At 42.6% G+C, this 18854-nt stretch overlaps 1 protein-coding gene across 1 annotated transcript in view; it reads right to left on the bottom strand.

Annotated features, from left to right (window-relative positions):
* Positions 1–4068: 4068 nt before the first annotated feature.
* The window catches only part of LOC122555270 (NXPE family member 3-like), a 46154-nt gene continuing 31368 nt past the window's right edge, over positions 4069–18854 (bottom strand). Inside the window, exon 3 of the mRNA XM_043701092.1 lies at positions 4069–6339. Within this exon, the coding sequence (XP_043557027.1) occupies positions 5786–6339 (554 nt within the window). The 3' untranslated portion in view covers positions 4069–5785. The remainder of the gene's footprint in view (positions 6340–18854) is intronic.

Here is an 18854-nt window from a genome sequence, read left to right as displayed (position 1 = left end):
AGATGACGTTGGTTTTGTCCATGGGTTGTACTGGGTCTTTTAAGTTTGTTAGTTTTTGTTTGAGAGTGTTGGTGGGTTTGTGTGCTACTAGGATTCCGAGGGGTCTTAGTAGTCTGGCTGTCATTTCTGGAACTTCTTTGATGTATGGTAAGGTGGTTAGGGTTTCTGGCTGTGTTTGGTCTGCTTGTCATGGTTTGTTCTTGACCAGACTGTATTTTTTTGAGTATCCGTTCTTCTTGAATATGTTGTATGGGTGGTTCACCTCTGTTTTCCGAAGTTCATCTGTGCTGCAGTGTGTGGTGGCTCATTGGAATAGTGTTCTGGTACAGCTTCGTTTGTGTGTGTTGGGATGGTTGCTTGTGTAGTTAAGTATTTAGTCAGTGTTTATCGGTTTTCTGTATACGCTGGTTTGTAGTTCTCCATTGTCCTTTCTTTCAACTGTGACGTCCAGGAATGCGAGTTTGTTCTTGGTTTCTTCCTCCTTGGTGAACATTATGCCTGTGAGGGTGTTGTTGATGATGTTAAATGCCTCTTGTATCTTGTTTCATTTTGTGGTCACAAAGGTGTCATCTATGTAGCAGACCCAGATTTTTGGTTTGATGGTTGGTAGGGCTGTTTGTTCTAGTCTTTGCATTACCACTTCTGCTATGAATCTTGATAGCAGAGATCCCATGGGTGTGCTGTTGGTTTGTTTGTAGATTATGTTGTTGAAGGTGAAGTGAGTGGTGAGGCACAGGTCCACTAGCTTCATGATGTTTTCATTGGTAATGTGATTGATGGTGGTTGGGGTGTGTGTGATGGTCTCTTCTAAAAGCGTGGTGAGTGTTTCCTTTGCCAGGTCGATGTTGATGGAGGTGAACAGTGCTGTTACATCGAATGAGATCGTTGTTTCGTCTTCCTCTATTTTGGTGTTTTTGATGATTTTTAGGAATTTCTGGGTGGAATGGATCGAGTACTGTGACTTTTCTACTAGGTATTTCCGTCTTGCATGTAGTTCTTTGGCCAGCCTGTAAATTGTTATTCTGGGTAGTGAGACTATGGGTCTGAGGGGGGCTCCTAGTTTATGGATTTTTGCTCGTCTGTAGAATCATGGGGTGTTGGTCCCATCTGGTTGCATTTTCTGGACAACGGAGAACTAAAAACCTGCGTATACAGAAAACCGGCAAACACTGGCCAAATACTTAACTACACCAGCAACCATCCCAACACACACAAACGAAACTGTACCAGAACACTATTCCAACAAGCCATCACACACTGCAGCTCAGACGAACTTCGGAAAACAGAGGTGAACCACCCATACAACATATTCAAGAAGAACGGATACTCAAACAATACAGTCCGCAGATTCCTCAAGAACAAACCACAACAAGCAGACAAACATATAAATAGAAAGCAGGAGACAACAGCTTCGTTTCACTTGGAGGTCTCCACTGATGATGTTACCTAGCCAGATAATGAAATGTCTGGATATCAAACCTACAGCTCAGCGAGCAAACCTACACCCTAAACCTCAACTTGAGCTACAAACCTTCACAACCTTTCAAGAGAGATTTCAGAGAGAAAAATCAGCAAAAAAACATTTGTTGAAGCATGGAACTTCTTTCACAGTAGCAGCTTCTGACTGCCTGCTAAAACAAACCAAGCTAGAAAAAAAATCATAACTGGGAGAATTGGCTAATTCCCTGCCATTGTGAAAGTAACTATTTCCAGACATAATGGCACCTCTGTCTTTATGACCCCTCTTGAAGAAAAGCTAAGGACCAAATAACTTTGTTAAATGAGCAGCATTGTCACTGGTACTCTCACCTCACCTCTGACGTGCAATTCTTTTGTCGATGTTTGAACCAAGACTGTAACATGATCAGGATCTGAATGGCCCTGGCAGAACCCAAACTGGAAATCACTGAGCAGGATGTTGCTGAGCAGATGTTGCTTGATAGTATTCTTGTTGACACCTTCCATCACTTTATATCTGATGAAGAGTAGACAGAGGGGGCAGACATTGGCTGGGTTGTATCCGTCCTGCTTTTTGTGTCCAGGACACACGTGGGCAATTTTCTACATGTTCAGGTCGATGCCAGTGTTGTAAATATGCTGGAAGAGCTTAGCGAGGGAGGTGACATCTTCTGGAGCACAAGTCTTCAGTACAATTGCTATAATATTGTCAGGAGCCCTAGCCTTTGCAGTATCCAGTGTGCCTCCAACCATTTCTTTATATCACATGGAGTAAATCAAATTGGTTGAAGACTGGTTACTGTGATGCTGAGGACCACTGATAGCTCATTCACTTGGCACTTCAAGCTGAAGATTGTGACAAATGTTTCAGTCTTATCTTTTGCATTGATGTTTTGTCAGAACCTGATTTGTCCACTTTTCATTTTCCATTTACAGAACAATCTCAATTATCCAAATGAGACAGACTGGGAGTATTTTGTTTGGATAACTGATTGTTCAGATAACTGATCTGATCATAAACAAAGGAAGCCATCCTGAACATAATTCTGTAAAAAAGAATGTTTACAGTTTCTATTTCATTCAATTGATAAAATGTGTACAAACACTGGATATTGCTTAAAAATTCATGATATTTTACCAATAAAATCACTTTTTAGCTAGGGTTTGATTGAAGTCTGTGAAATTTCTGCTGACATTTTCCTCGATTTTATCCTGGTCCACGACAGTAGCTGGCATCTTTCTGTTCAGTGTCTTCACGCCGTCCAGACTAACCAAGTGTTGTTCTTCCCTCCACAGCGACTTCGAAAGAGAGAGAGAGGTGCAAAATAGAGGGAGAACATGAGAGAGAGGGAAGATTTTTTCACTGACTTCAGTTTCCATCCTATCATCAACTTCTTTAGGGGGTAATATTTTCCTCGTGTTTCCTCCTGTCAGGTTTTCTGCCTATTTATTTTCACGTGTGCTAACTCTCTACGATTTTCTTTCCCCCATCAAAAAAAAGTTACCTTAAATTTTCTTATCAGTTGAAAGATATCGAACTACTTTTCGTCTAGAAAAAAGAGTCATCATGGGATAGCATGTACCCACTCAGAGACATCTCTGATCCTGGCACAGAGCGGCAACATACCATCCTGGAATCTCTCACGTGACCACAGAAGTGCCTAGCCGTACCCTTGATTTTTGAATCTTCAATTCCTATTATTTGCTACACTTTGTCACTCCCTGCTGTACAGCAGGGCCAGCTGTGGTGCCATTAGGCCATCACCTTTATCAGTATCCAAAACAGAATGCTTGTTTGACAGGGAGACAGCTACATGGGACTTCTGCACTGACTGCCTGCTCTGTCTAACGGTCACCCCTCTATCTTTCTCCATCTTGGATTTCTATAACCTCTGTGTATGATGCTCTCCACTATTTGTCTGCTCCTTAGTGTCATCAAGTAATGCTCAAGCTGATCTATTTGTTCAGTGTGCAGCTGAAGCTGGGTACATTTCCTGCAGATGTAACTATCAGGGATGCTCTCAACATCTGTCACTGACCACATCTCACAGGTGCAACACAAAACCCTCATTCAAGGTACTGTCACTGAGCAAGCTAGTCAGACTCCATGTACAGTACACATGCAAATAAAGAGCGACTTGGAGTGAGATCACCCCACCAATTGATATGACTAACACACTATTGGCTGTTAGTTTGCAATTTAAATTTTAATTAGCTACCTAAAAATTACAATTCTTTCTTTCTAGCAAATAGCACCAAGAACTTACTCACTATCTGAATTCCCTGTACTACCCAAAAGATGAGCTGACTGTACTAATACTTTACAAACACTGAGGTACATTTGCCTTGTACTGCTGTGAGATTCCTTTCCTGATGAAGGGCTTTTGCCCGAAACGTCGATTTCACTGCTCCTTGGATGCTGCCTGAACTGCTGTGCTTTTCCAGCACCACTAATCCAGAATCTGGCTTCCAGCATCTGCAGTCATTGTTTTTACCTTCAATGTAACAACAAGGGAATGAACCAGTTAATACAACTTAGCGCCTGACTGACACTGACCAATCAAAAACTTGTCCCCTGTGACATCAACAGGATGCTTCCCCAGAATGGGTGACTGTTGGCTCCTCCTGAAAGGAATGTGCTCAAACTGAAACTAGGCCTGAGAAATCCCATCTCAATTTTAAATCTTCCCCAGTACAGGCTCCTCCTGAAAGGAACGTACGCAAGCCAAGCAGAAATGTGAGAAGAAAAATATTGCCATGTTGAAGCATTATGATGAATCCAGAAGATTCATCCTGACCTGGCCAGCTGAAGAAAGAATGTTTGGAGTTGGTCTTACTCCTTGCATTCAGTTTGGGGTTTCTTGAAAAACATGATAGTGATGGATTTCAAAATCAAATTTAACTTTCATTACAAGACTCAGGATCTGAATGAGTATGTGACCATTCCATGTACAAGTATATTGAGACAAAGTTCACCAATTTATTAATCTATCAAACCAAGTATAACAGAAATGACAACTAACTAGGCAGTGGACACAGCTACTCCATATTTGTATACTGATCTGCAGTTGGCTGGATTGCTGTCTCTTCTTCATCCTTCTTCCTGAACACACAGCACTTGAAAAGAAAGCCTTAATAAATCTTTCCAAGTCATTGCACGTAGTGTGAACAGAAATGTCTCTGAACCCTGATATTTCCAGGCATGGCACAATCAAATGTTTACATGATGAGGTGATGCATACACTGTAGATGAGGAGATCATGGTCAATTGTGATTGGCCTGGTATTGCAAGAACAGACCATTATCAAACATGATTGATAAGCAGTGCATGAATAGATCATACTCAAATTTGATTGGCTTGGTAGTGCATGAAATCACAGACAATCATGATTGGCTATGTTGTGCATCAACAGATCTTAACCAATGAAGGGTTATTGATGAAGGGCTTTTGCCCGAAACGTCGATTTCACTGCTCCTTGGATGCTGCCTGAACTGCTGTGCTCTTCCAGCACCACTAATCCAGACATCATAACCAATCGTGACTGGCAGTTAGTGTATGCACAATTTCTGATCAGTTTTGTTAAAATTAATGATTTGTAGGGATGTGTTTTTTTCAGTGCAGGGAAGCAGTGGGCTGCCCCCACATTTGATAAATAGCTGGCTGCACAGACACAACTTGGAGCTTAACAGCAAGTATTGAAAATAACATCCATTCTCATCCAGAAATGCCACAGTCACTGGCAGTGCCATCTTCTCACTGATCCCAGGGTCCAGGTGGCACTGTTCTGTAATTCGCTCCTTGTTGACCTGAAGCCACTTCAGATATTGCTTCTGGTTGAAATGAAGGCAGGAGAAATGCTGATGAAATGACCTTTGTAGAACACTGTTGCCTCTCTGTCTTCTCCCATTGTTGCTGAATGCCTGTGAAACTGTGGAGTAGGTTTTTGAAACAAGAATCCAGTCTGCATCCAATCTGATTGAATATCATTGCCATGGCAACTCCCAAGGCTTCCAGTGCAGATCAAGCACACTTGGACTTGTGGCCTTCCCAACATGCTTCACAGCACACAAAGTGGTCATGCCACTGTATGTCATTCAGGCTCCGTGCTGTCAGCAGGATCAGCAACTCTGTGGACACCAATAGTGTGGTCAAAGACATCTAATGGTGTTTTAAGTTTTGCATCTTATGATATTCCAAACCTGGTTGGAAGATATCTAATACAGGATTTCAACAGCCTTCCCATTTTAAAAGTCCATACACAGATCTTTGCCATGGGCAAGTGTCCTCCTCATTTCAAGGGACTGCAGAAGTGGAAGAAGACAGTGTTTATCTTTGTGTAGAAGGGCACACATATGAAAGAAACACATCTATTTCATTCTTTATAATAATTGTCCCAGGATGTATATTGTGAGGAAGGTAATGTGCTATGGTCATCTCCCAGGCATCTACAAATACCACATTGACACCTGTGAACATCTTCCTCATCACTGAATCAATCTGATAAGTGTACCAGTCACTGTAATAGGTAACGAGCTGTGGAGTCTTTTCCCGAACATTGGCTGTCTTTATTACAACCAGTGTATCCGGACTCCTGTCGAGTAACTGGAGAAGTGATCTCCTGATATTCTGTATTCTTCGAATATAGACTTCAACAGGAAAAGGGGTGAAATGGGCCGTTAGGGTAATGGCTATAACTGTGTTTCTCCCTCCTGTAATCTCATCCAGTTTATTTGAAATGAGTTGTAGGTGCTGACTTGCAATAGTACTGAATTGGATCGGAGGGCCATGAGGGTGATATTCTAACATGATGTTGTTCTCCAAGTTCACAGCAAGATGAGGACCCACCTTGATAGGATTGCCAAGGTCCAATCTTTTGATGTCTATAATAGAAGACAAAAGATACAAGCTGCTCAACTATAATATTTCTAATGTTAAGAGATAAGAAACTGGGAGAAAACATCATTTTCATCAGCAAAATTCAAAACAAATGCACAGATTTTTGTGATTGTTGAGTAGGATTTAAATCCTACTCCTTGCAGTAAACACAGATAAAAGGACTAATCCTATATCGCATTAATATATGTTCACTTATTCTGTCTACAATTTATTTTCTTTGACCTATCTTCACCTTAGGTTTATGGACCATTCTCCAATAAAGAGGCAGCCAGACTGTTGACCTGTTCCCGGTGCTCTGCCAATGCTGGTCTGTCTGATCTCAAAGTAACAGGTGAGACTGGGGAGAATGAACTGTGACAGATTTTGCAGTTCTCCCTGTGAGGAATACTTCAGTCTGACTGAGTGAACATAGACTGAAAATCACTCTGCGGCAATGCAGAGGAAGTACGTCCCGGTGAACATCAATGTTCATTGTCTGATATTCAAAATAATTTATTCAGAGTCAACAAAATTAATTAATTAATTATTGATCTCAAGGCAGAATTTTTTGTTTACCAATTCTACCCAATTGCTTTGGACAGAAAAAAAAAATCCTCTGCAAATATCACTCTGTTTCTCTTCCATGACATCATCCCTTTGTTGTCTCGCTCTGTTGATTTATTTGCCTTGCTGTCTCTTTTGATGGAGAAAAGAAATGGAGAAAAACTGCATTAAGAATCCCTATGGTGTGGAAGCAGGCCATACAGCCCATTAAGTCCACTCTAACCCTCTGAAGAGCACCCTAACATGAATGCATTTCCCATGGCTAATCCACCTAGCCTGAACATCCCTGGACACTAAGGGCAATTTAACTCGGCCAATCCACTTAATCTGCACATCTTTGGACTCTTGGAGGAAACCAGAGCGCCTGGAGTAAAGCTGCACAGAGATGCATAGAATGTGCAAACTCCACACAGTCAGTTGCCTGAGGATGCAATTGAATCCAGGTCCCTGGGACTGGGAGGCAGCAGTGCTAACCACTGAGCCAGCAAAAGGTTTACTAGGATGATCACTGGTTTGGAGATGTTGTCTTCTGAACAAAAGCCAAGCAAACTGGGGCTGTACTCACGGGAGTTTAGAAAAATGAGAAGTGATTCCATTTCGCTCAAGGTAGATTCTAGGACCTGAGGACATCATCCCAGAATTAACAGGAGCCAGTTTAAGAGATGAGGAGGAATTTCCTCTCTGAGAGTCTTTGGATCTCCTTGTCTCAAAGAGTTGTGTGGGAATCGTCCTTGTGTATATGTATGGATATGATAGATAGATTCTTGATTCTATGGAGAGGAATCGAGGGATACAGAAAAAACAATAAAGTGTATCTGAGGAATGTCGGATCAACCATGATACTATTGGACAGCAGAGCAGGCTTGAGGGGCTGAATGGCCTGCTACTGTTCTTATTGGATCTGGCCTTACAATCTAACAATACAGGAGAGCAAACCATTCAGCAACTTGTGGAAATTCACAAGCTCAGAAGATGCTGAGCAGTTTGTACGTTGATGCCAACATGAATAGCTCATGAATAATCGTTTCTTCAACACAATATATAATCACACCTGTCATTTGACAGAAGTTTGGAAAGTCAAACTCTATCTTTATTATGTGGCATTCTGGACTCTTGCTAATAGTCTTGGAATGATCTCCACAATTCTCTTTGTCATTCAGTGAAAACTGTAACTTCTGAAAAAATCATTCTGTGTCGAGGTCTGGCACATATTTACCGTCCTGTGGCATTAACATGATCCCCAGACAATCCCATATCTCAGGCTTGCAGCTGCACCTCATGTCCCTGGCTTTCTCACTATCAAATCCCCATAACATCATGGGGTATTCAAACCTGAAGAAAATTAACTTAGCTGAGTGTATTTGACCTCTAACCTGTTGACAACAGCTCACTTTCCAGTTGTCAGGGTCAGGGAACAGAATTGAAGGAAAGTCTGGAATTTTCTTACCCATTTCGTTGGTAGATGCACTGGAGGTGTGAATTACTTCAGTGACAGGGCTATACCACTCAGCTGGGAAGCTCAGAAATCCCAAAGCAATTAAAATGCCCAATTGGATCAAAACAAATACTGACCCATTTTCCTGTCCGCTGAGCCAAATATTGCCACCACCTAGGTGTCTCCTCCTCCTTGAGTTCTCTGCCTGAAGTTACACCTGATCCACAGTGCCTCACCGCTATGGCCAGGACAGGGAAGCAAATCCTGAATCCACTTCAACCTGAATGGGGACTGAAATCTTGGGCTGTTGGCATCAATTTGACCCACATGGGCCATCCAGCTAATTTAGCAAATGATGCCCCAAATGGTTCCAGGAGTTGCTGTGGTGATGTTCTTTTTGACATGAATGTTACAACCTAGAGTGACAGATAACAATGTGAGAGGTTCCAATTCCGTTACATCTTGTGGCTGACCATCCATACTACTTGCCATTTGTCTACATTTGAGAGGTTTGCATTTGGCAGAATCCAATGGGACCTGAACAACACAGGCTATGGTGAGAAATGTGGCAGCATTGGGTGAGAATTCAAATGAGGCCAATCTCAACATCAGGATCAACTTGCTACATCTTCCATTGAATCCCTACAATGTGGAAGCAGACCATTCAACCCATACAGGCTTTCCAAATGGAATCACACCCAGAGCCACCCCATCCTTGTGACACTGCATTTCCCATGGGTCATTCACCTAGCCTGCACATTCCTGAACACTATGGGCAATTAACCTGCACATCTTTGGATTGTGCAAAGAAACAAGAGCACCTGGAGGAAACCCACTCAGATACGGAGAGAATGTGCAAACTCTCCACAGACAGTTGCTCAAGGCTGGAAGTGAGCCCAGTTCCCTGGCCCTGTGAGGCAGCAGTGCTAACCACTGAGCCACCGTGCTAAGGCAATATTCTCCCCAGTCAGTAGTGAGATGCCTGTTAAGGGGGATTATTGCTTGTTAAAACCTGATTAACTGCACAGCTCACCATGTGCAGCTTTGTATCCCAGTATGTCCATGAGCAAACCAGACACCAAGAATTCTCAACTTAGAAGTCAGAGCAACTTAAGTTTGTTGTTTGCACCAAAAGAACTCTATATTGGACACCAGTCACCAACATCTCAGAGCATACAGTACTCTGACCACTGATCACTAGAGTATGGTGACAAGGGCACTGGCTACATATACCCCACTTTCGTGAGCATTGACTTCTGAAAGTGTCAGCCTTTAGGAACCCTCATGACATATTTCCAATCCATTTACAGTATATCTCGATATTCAATACTGCACACCTTAATGCACTGGCATTGACTTATCATTATAATCCTGCAGCAAGGACTCTGTGCACTCAGGTACACACACCCAGCTCCTGGACATGACCAGGCCACATCTCTGGGCTGTTTGCTTGCTGGCTCATACTCATTCAGTCTTCCTGGATGTTCACAATATCCCTGAATTGTATTCCTTGCCTTGCCTTTCTATGCTATGAGCTCCCACCCCCTACTCCTTCCCCCCCACCGCCACCAACCTGAACTAAATGGTTGAGTACTTCTGTATTGCCTGGTCAATTTATTCAGTCACAAAGTCAGGAAGCTTGGTCATGGCTGTCAGCAGTCCTCAGTCAAATCAATCAAAGGTAGCCTTTGGTCATGGGGTCCTGGCACAGTAAGTCATGGGCAAACTCCAATAACAATTCAGGGACTTGGAGACAGTCGGTCTGCTCTCAGAATAGACAAGAGTCAGGGTGCTGTCAGCATGATGGGTGAGGAGCTGAATGTCTGGCAGCACATGTCTAGTCTTAACTTTTTAAATCGAATTGTCTACTGTTCAATTCCTGGAATAAGAGAGGCAGGTTACTGAGGAGGTGAAAATGGGTGGTACAGCTTTTTGCTTATTCATTCACAGGATGAGGACATCGCTGTTAAGCAAGCATTTATTGCCCATCCCTGTTTGAATTAGTTTTACTGTCACATGTACTCAGATGAATATAGGTCATTCTGCTATAGCACATGGTTCAATAATGCAAATTCGCATCAACGCGATTCACGAATTGGGGAGATTTTTCTAAAGGGTGAACTTTTAACATTGGTTATGATGTGATTCTTTCCCCATTAGTTTATTTGGTGCTGCTATTACACGATTTTCTTGTAACATGAGATTGCATGAGAACGGAACTACCACGTTATAGTCGAACCGACTGTACAATGAAAAGTTTACAAGTTGCCACTTATAGTGCCATCTTAGGTGCTAAGGTACCTGGGTACAGATTCTTGAGTACAAATTCTTAGGAAAAAAAGTAGAAAAATAAAGAAATTAGAAGTTCAGATTAACAGTCTTTCTATTTTTTTTGAAAAAGGCATTTTTTGAAAAAAGAGAAATTAATCCATTTCACAGCTCTGGGCTCGATGACCTGGGACGTAAAGTTCACACCTGCAAAGCCTGGTTCCAAACTTTCCTCTATGTCCAGACAAATATCAGGAACTGTGCAGGTCACATCCAGACTAACAGTGCTTGTCTGGGTGCAGAGCCACCTTTTAAAGATGGCACTGGTGTCATAGAAGCCAGTCTGTTCCAAAATATCTTAGCAACAGTAAGTTGTCCCAGAATAATGGGAGTTGAAATGGGGGTGGAATCAGGTGGAAGGGGTGTCACAGAGGTGGGATAGATAGATAATAGGTGTTGGAATGAGGATGGAATCAGGTGAAAGGGGTGTCAAAGAGCTGGATAGGTGGGTAATGGGTGTTGGAATGGGTATGGAATAAGGTGAAAAGGGTATCACAGAGCTGGGATAGGTCGGTAATGGGTGTTGGAATGGGGATGGAATCAGGTGAAAGGGCTGTCACAGAGGTGGGATAGGTAGGTAATGGGTGTTGGAATGAGGATGGAATCGGGGAAAGGGGTGTCACAGAGATGGGATAGGTAGGTAATGGGTGTTGGAATGGTTATGGAATCAGGTGAAAGGGGTGTCACAGAGGTGGGATAGGTAGGTAATGAGGGAATTTTAAAAATATTTGGTGAGAGACCTTACCAGGCCTCATATATAGAAACCCTTCATGAAACCTGACAAAACTGACAGACAAAAATAAAATTAGCTTGATCCTATTGGCTCTAGTATGGATACAGCTTTCCTGAAATCCTGGAGTGTCACTTAAACTCATAGCTTCTGGCTCAGAGGCAGGGATCTTGCCCTTATACTCCAGTATATCCATTTTCCAGGGTTGAATAGCATAAAATAATCCATTATGTTAAATTGAATTCGAGACATGAACTTCAAACCAAAGTTACAATAAATGATTTATATTCTTATAGAACTTTAAAGTAGTAAAACATCCCAAATAGTTGTTTAAGTAAAATTTGCTACTGTGCTCATAAAACAGTTTCAGTACATCAGGTCAAGAGCTTGGAAAAGATGAAGATCTTAAGTACATCTTAAAGGCAGAAAGTGACACATACTGGCAGAAAGTGGCATACAGTGACAGAAAGTGACATATCGTGACTAAGAGTGTAGTCCTGGGCTTTGTGCCAAGGCAGCTAAAGGCACAGCCATTCATCGTGGGGAAATTAAAATCAGGATTCACAATACACCACTGTTTGATGAGGTCGTGTATCACAAAGGTTTATGAAACCAGAGAAAGTTACAGAAATAAAGAAGCTAAGGCCATAAAGGAACTTGAAAACAAAGATGAGCATTCTTAAAGATCAATGCAAAAACAACAGCTAATGTAGGTCAGTGAATATATAGGGTGACAGGAGAACAGACTTGGTGTGAGTAAGGACGTGAACAGCAGCTTACATCCTCAAGTTTAGGAAGGGTATAATAAGAGAGACCACCTCGGAGCATGTTGAAATAGTCAAGCCTTGAGGTAACAATATCATGACTGAGGGTTTCTGCAGCAGATGAACTGAGGCAGGGACAAAGTCAGGAGCTGCTGTGAAGGTGGAAATAGACAGTGCGAATGACAACATGGAAATGTAGTAGGAAGGTCATCTCAGGGTTTAGTAGGGCACCAAGGCTATGAATAGATAGGTTTGAATGCAGGGACAAGAAGGGAATTTGGAACCTCGACAAAATGTCTTCAATCCTCCCAATAATTAATTGAAGGAAATTATTGTTTCTTGAGCATTAAGTAAGAAGTGTGTCAATTTAGGAACTGAGAATTATTTAAGAATGTTGGCGGTGAGGTGGACATGGGCGTATTCAGTATATATCTGGACACAAATGATGTGCATTTTAAATGTAGTCACGGAGGGACATCAGGTCAATGACAAATATGAGGGAGCCAAGGATAGATCCCAAAGTACCACAAAAGGTAACAGTTTGAGAGCAGAAACAGAAGCCATTGCAAATTACTCTCTCGCTACAATTACAGAGATAAGGATGGAACCAAGTGAGAGCAAGCACCCACTAAATAACAGTGGAGAGGCATTGGAGAAGGATGGTATGGTCAACCATGTGAAAGTTAGGAAGGAAGAGGAGGGAAGGACATCTGCCTTTATTCCTACTCTGGTCTATTTGTGACACCAGACCCACAGTAATATGCCCTTTAAAATGGCTTAACAAACGTTCACATATAACAAATTGCTATAGAAATGCTGAAAGAGATAAGAAACGTCAAATGATGCTGACAGTGGTTAACAGATGAAAAATACCACAGGTGATTTGGTGATGGGGAAAAAATACATTCAATTGTGTGTAAGAGCTCTTCTGGATATAAAACAAGACAAAAGCCAAAAAAGACAAAAAAAAGGGAAAACACAGAAGAAAGAAAATTAAATGATCCACGTGACATCAACTTTGACCCCAGAAACAACAAAGGCACACACTGAGCACTTCACAAAGTCCTCTTCAGGACCAATTTATGCTAAAGTTGTAAGAGCTGTCCCACATTACTGAAAAGATCAAGATTTATTCCTTCATTTTCTCAGCAGCAGTTGCAGTGAGAGGACTGACAGTGAGGACCAGAGGCTCAACGGGAAGGAAGGTGTAAAGTTTGAAAACTTACCTCATGTATAGGCAGAGCGCTCACTGAGCAGGAGTGGACATGGGACTGCTGGGTAAATGAGGCTTTATGTTTGAGTGGTTGCTTTACCCGAAACACTACTCAGGTAGTGTCTCCCACCCATCCTTCTTCTCTAACCAGGAAAAAGTTTCTGTACACCAGATTGATAAGGTGACTAGTCTTTTTTTTCTGCTCTTGTAGTTTTCAGTTGGCTCGTTGGGAATTTAGAATAGTGGGAATAGAGTTTAGGGCAGTTGAATATTCCTCCTGCAGAATGTAGGCGGTAAGGGTCACCACCAGTGTCCTTGCTAACTGCATCTGCGGGAAGTGCACCCAACTCCAGCTGTTCGAAAACCACATTAGAGAACTGGAGCTGGATGTACTTTGGATCATTTGGGAGGCAGAGGAGGGGGTTATTGACAGGGAGGTAGTCACACCTCAGGTACAAGAGGAAGGTAGATGGGTTATTGTCAGGGGACGGAATGGGAACCGGCAGGCAGTGCAGGGATCCCCTGCGGCCATTCCCCTGAACAACAAGAATACCGTTTTGGATATTATTGAGAGGGATGACATACCAGAGGTAAGCAATGGGGCATAGGTCTCTGGCACAGAGTCTGTTCCTGTTGCTCAGAAGGGAAGGGGGAAGAGGAGCAGAGCATTAGTCATTCATGACTCCATAGTTAGGGGGACAGACAGGAGGTTCTGTATGAAAGAGAGAGACTCAAAGTTTATGTGTTGCCTCCCAGGTGCCAGGGTTTGTGATGTCTCTGATTGTGTTTTTGGGATCCTTGCAGGGAAGGGGGAGCAGCCCCAAGTTGTGGTCCACCTTGGCACTAATGACATAGGTAGGAAGAGAGATGGGGATCTAAAGCAGAAATTCAGGGAGCTAGGGTGGAAGCTTAGACGGAGGACAAACAGAGTCATTATCTCTGGTTGTTGCCCATGCTACATGCTAGCGAGGTGAGGAATAGGGAGAAAGAGGAGTTGAACACGTGGCTGCAGGGATGGTGCAGGAGGGAGGGTTTTGGATTCCTGGATAATTGGGGCTCTTTCTGGGGAATGTGAGACCTCTACAAACAGGATGGTCTTCACCTGAACCAGAGGGTTACCAATATCTTGGGGGTGAATTTGCTAATGCTCTTCGGGTGGGTTTAAACTAATTCAGCAGGGGATGGGAACCTAAATTGTAGTTTGAGTACAGAGGAGTTTGAGAGTAGGGAGATCTGAAATAAGGTTTCAGGGTCACAAAAGGGCACTGGCAAGCAATAAGTTAATTTGAAGTGTGTTTATTTCAATGCTAGGAGCACCCGGAACTTGGGATGGACTTGCAGCATGAGTTGGTACCTGGGATTTCAAGTTGTGGCAATTTCAGAGACATGGATAAAGCAGGGACAGGAATGGCTGTTGTAGGTTCCAGTATTTATATGATTCAGTAAGAACAGAGAAGATGGTAAAAGAGATGGGGGTGTGGCACTATTAGTCAAGGACTGTATTATGGCTGCAGAAAGGAGGTTTAAGGACACATCAAGTGAGATAGTATGGGCTGAGATTAGAAATAGGAAAGGTGAGGTCACCCTGTTGGGAGTTTTCTATAGGCCTCTGAATAGTTACAGAGATTTAGAGGAAAGGATATCAAAGATGATTCTCGATAGGAGAGAGAGTGACAGGGTAGTTATGGGGACTTCATCACATCAAATATTGACTGGGAATACTATAGTTCAAGTAATTTGGATGGGTCAGTGATTGTCCAATGTATGCAGGAGGATTTTCTGACACAGTATGCAGACAGGCCAACAAGGGGCAAGGCCACATTGGATTTGGCACTGGGTAATGAACCCAGCCAGGTGTTAGATTTCGAGGTAGGTGAGCACTTTGGTGATAGTGACCACAATTGGGTTATGTTTACTTTAGCGATGGAAAGAGATGGGTTTTCACAGGAAGGCAAGAGCTACAGCTGGGGGAAAGGCAATTATGATGTGATTAGACAAGATTTAGGATCCTAGGATGGGGAAGGAAACTGCAGGGGATGGGCACAATAGAAATGTGGAGCTTTTTCAAGGGACAGCAACTGTGTGTCCTTGATAATATATACCTGTCAGACAGGCAGGAAGCTGTTGAGCTCAGGAGCTGTGGTTTACGAAGGAATTTGAATCTCTTGCAAGAGGAAGAAGAAGGTTTATGTTTGGATGAGATGTGAGGCTCAGTTAGGACAATTGAGAGTTACAAGGTGGCCAGGAAAGACTGAAAGAGAGAGCTATGACGAGTGAGGAGGGGACATGAGAAGTTGTTGGTGGATAAGATCAGGGAAAACCCTATAGCTTTCTACAGATTTATAAGAGATAAAAGAATGAATGAGAGCAAGATTAGGGCCAATCAAAGACAATAGTGGGAAGTTGTGCGTGGAGTCAGAGAAGATAGGGGAAGCGCTAAATGAATATTTTTCATCAGGATTCACACTGGAAAAAGACATTGTTGTCGAGGAGAATACTAAAAAGCAGGCGACCTGACTACGTAGGATTGAAGTTCACAAGGAGGAGGTGTTAGAATTCTGGAAAGTGTGAAAATAGATAAACTTCCTGGGCTGGATGGGATTTATCCTGGGATTCTCTGGCAAGCCAGGGAGGAGATTGCTAAGCCTTTGGTTTTGTTCTTTATGTCATCATTGCCGATAGGAATAGTGCCAGAAGACTGGAGGATAGCAAACGTTGCTACCTTGTTCAAGATGGAGAGTAGAGACAACCCCGGTAATTATAGACCAGTGAGCCTTACTTTAGTTGTGGGTAAAGTGTTGGAAAAGGTTATAACAGATAGGATTTATAATCATCTCGATAGGAATAAGTTGATTAGGGATAGTCAACATGGTTTTTTGAAGGATAGGTTGTGCCTCACAAATCTTATTGAGTTCTTTCAGAAAGTGACCAAACAGGTGAATGAGGGTAAAGCCATTGATATGGTGTATATGGATTTCAGTAAAGTGTTTGATAAGGTTCCCCATGGTGGCTACTGCACAAAATATGATTTGAGGTCAATGTGGCAGTTTGCATCAGAAATTGGCTAGCTGAAAGAAGACAGAGAGTGGTGGTTGATAGGAAATATTAATCCTGGAGTTCAGTTACTAGTGATGTACCAAAAGGACCTGTCTTAGGTCCACTGTTGTTTGTCACTTTTATGAATGACTTGGATGAGGGCGTAGAAAGATGAGTTAGTAAATTTGCGGATGACACTAAGGTTGTGCAGTTGTGGATAGTGCAAAAGGATGTAATAGTTCACAGAGGGACATAGATTAGCTGCAGAGCTGAGCTGAGATGTGGCAAATGGAGTTTGATGCAGAAAAGTGTGAGGTGATTCACTTTCAAAGGAGTAACAAGAATGCAGAGTACTGGGTGAGTATGATTCTTGGTAGTGTAGATGAGCAGAGAGATCTTGGTGTCCATGTTTATAGATCCCTCAAAGTTTCCATCCAGGTTGATAGGGCTGTTAAGAAGGCATACGGTGTGTTAGTTTTTATTAGTAGAGGAATTGAATCATGTTGCAGCTGTACAAAACTATGGAGCGGCTGCATTTGGAGTATTGTGTGCAGTTCTGGTCACTGCATTATAGGAAGGATGTGGAAGCTTTGGAAAGGGTTCAGAGGAGATTTACTAGGGCATTGCCTGGTATGGAGGGAAGGTCTTATGAGGAAAGTTTGTGGGACTTGAGGCTGTTTTCATGAGATGAAGGTTGAAAGGTGGCTTAATTTAGACATACGAGATAATCAGAGGGTTAGATTGGGTTGAGAGTGAGAGCCTTTTTCCTCAGTTGGTGATGGCTAGCATGAGAGGGCATTGCTTCAAGTTGAGGGGTGATAGATATAGGAAGATGTCAGAAGTAGTTTCTTTACTCAGAGAGTAGTAGGGGCATGGAACACACTGCCTGAAACAGTTGTGGACTCACCAATTTTATGGGCATTTAAATGGTCATTGGATAGGCATATGGACGAGAATGGGATAGTATACGTTAAATGGACCAGATTGGTTCCACCGGGTGGCGCAACATCAAGGGCTGAAGAGCCTGTACTGCACTGTAATCTTCAATGCTCTATATGCTCTATCCCTAATACTTCCTTTGAACTTCTTGGTGCTAAAGGTCAAGGTTACGGAAGATGATATTCAAGTAATTTTGTTAGGTTGCTGCAGTTCATCCCATATATGAACACAGTGGCTACCATGGTGTGTCAGAGACAGAGGAGGGAATCATTAGGGTGGTGATGGGATGCCAATCAAACAAGCTGCTTTGTCTTTGATTGTTTAAAATGTTTTCAGTTATTGTTGGATCCACACTCATTCATGGAAGTGGAGCATATTCCACCTCATTCCAGACATGTGTGGAATTTGCACATTCTGCCCGTGTTTGCGTGGGTTTCCTCCGGGTGCTCTGTTTCTTCCCACAGTCAAAGATGTACAAGTCAGATGAATTGGCCATACTAAATTGCTAAGTCAGGGGTAAATGCAGATTGCCCACACAGGGGTCAACATTGAGAATTGTGGAAGAAGCTGTTCCAATGATATCGGACTGCATCAGATTTGCATATCAAAGAATAGAGCTATGAGGTCAGTATGTTCCTGTGAACAATCAGGCCAGTAGCTGGCAGTGAAATGTGGTAAAATAAAGAGTCCAACAGATTTAAAGCCTGTCCTTAATGTATATTTTTGAGTTCAAAATAGAACTTTACAATTGAACGAGTGCAGTTTGGTCAAATGTCCCTGAGGCAAATTGAATAATTTCTTCCTGAGCTTTAACAGCTAGCAAGTTGCTGTGGATATAAAGCAATAAAAGAGAGAATTTGTGTTGCAGACATTTCGTCCCCTGTCTAGGTGACATCCTCAGTGCTTGGGAGCCTCCTGTGAAGTGCTTCTGTGATCTTTCCTCCGACATTTGTAGTGGTTTGAATCTGCCGCTTCAGGTTGTCAGTTCCAGCTGTCCACTGCAGTGGCCGGTATATTGGGTCCAGGTCGATGTGCTTATTGATTGAATCTGTGGATGAGTGCCATGCCACTAGGAATTCCCTGGCTATTCTCTGTTTGGCTTGTCCTATAATAGTAGTGCTGTCCCAGTCGAATTCATGTTGCTTGTCACCTGCATGTGTGACTACTAAGGATAGCTGGTCGTGTCGTTTCGTGGCTAGTTGGTGTTCATGGATGAGGATTGTTAGCTGTCTTCCTGTTTGTCCTATGTAATGTTTTGTGCAGTCCTTGACCTACTGGACTGGAGCTGTGCCTCACAACACACTTCACATTCAACAACCAAATATATGAACAAATCAACGGCACACCCATCGGCTCACCCATCTCTGGACTCATAGCAGAAGCGGTAATGCAAAGGTTAGAACAAACAGTCTTACTGCAAATTCAACCCAAACTCTGGGTCAGATATGTGGATGACACCTTTGTAATCATTAAAAAACACAGAAATAGAGAACACACACCGGATCATCAAC

The sequence above is a fragment of the Chiloscyllium plagiosum genome, chromosome 12 (genome assembly GCF_004010195.1).
Source record: "Chiloscyllium plagiosum isolate BGI_BamShark_2017 chromosome 12, ASM401019v2, whole genome shotgun sequence".
In the NCBI taxonomy this organism is placed as follows: Eukaryota; Metazoa; Chordata; class Chondrichthyes; order Orectolobiformes; family Hemiscylliidae; genus Chiloscyllium; species Chiloscyllium plagiosum.
This window is presented reverse-complemented; position numbering and strand designations above follow the sequence as displayed.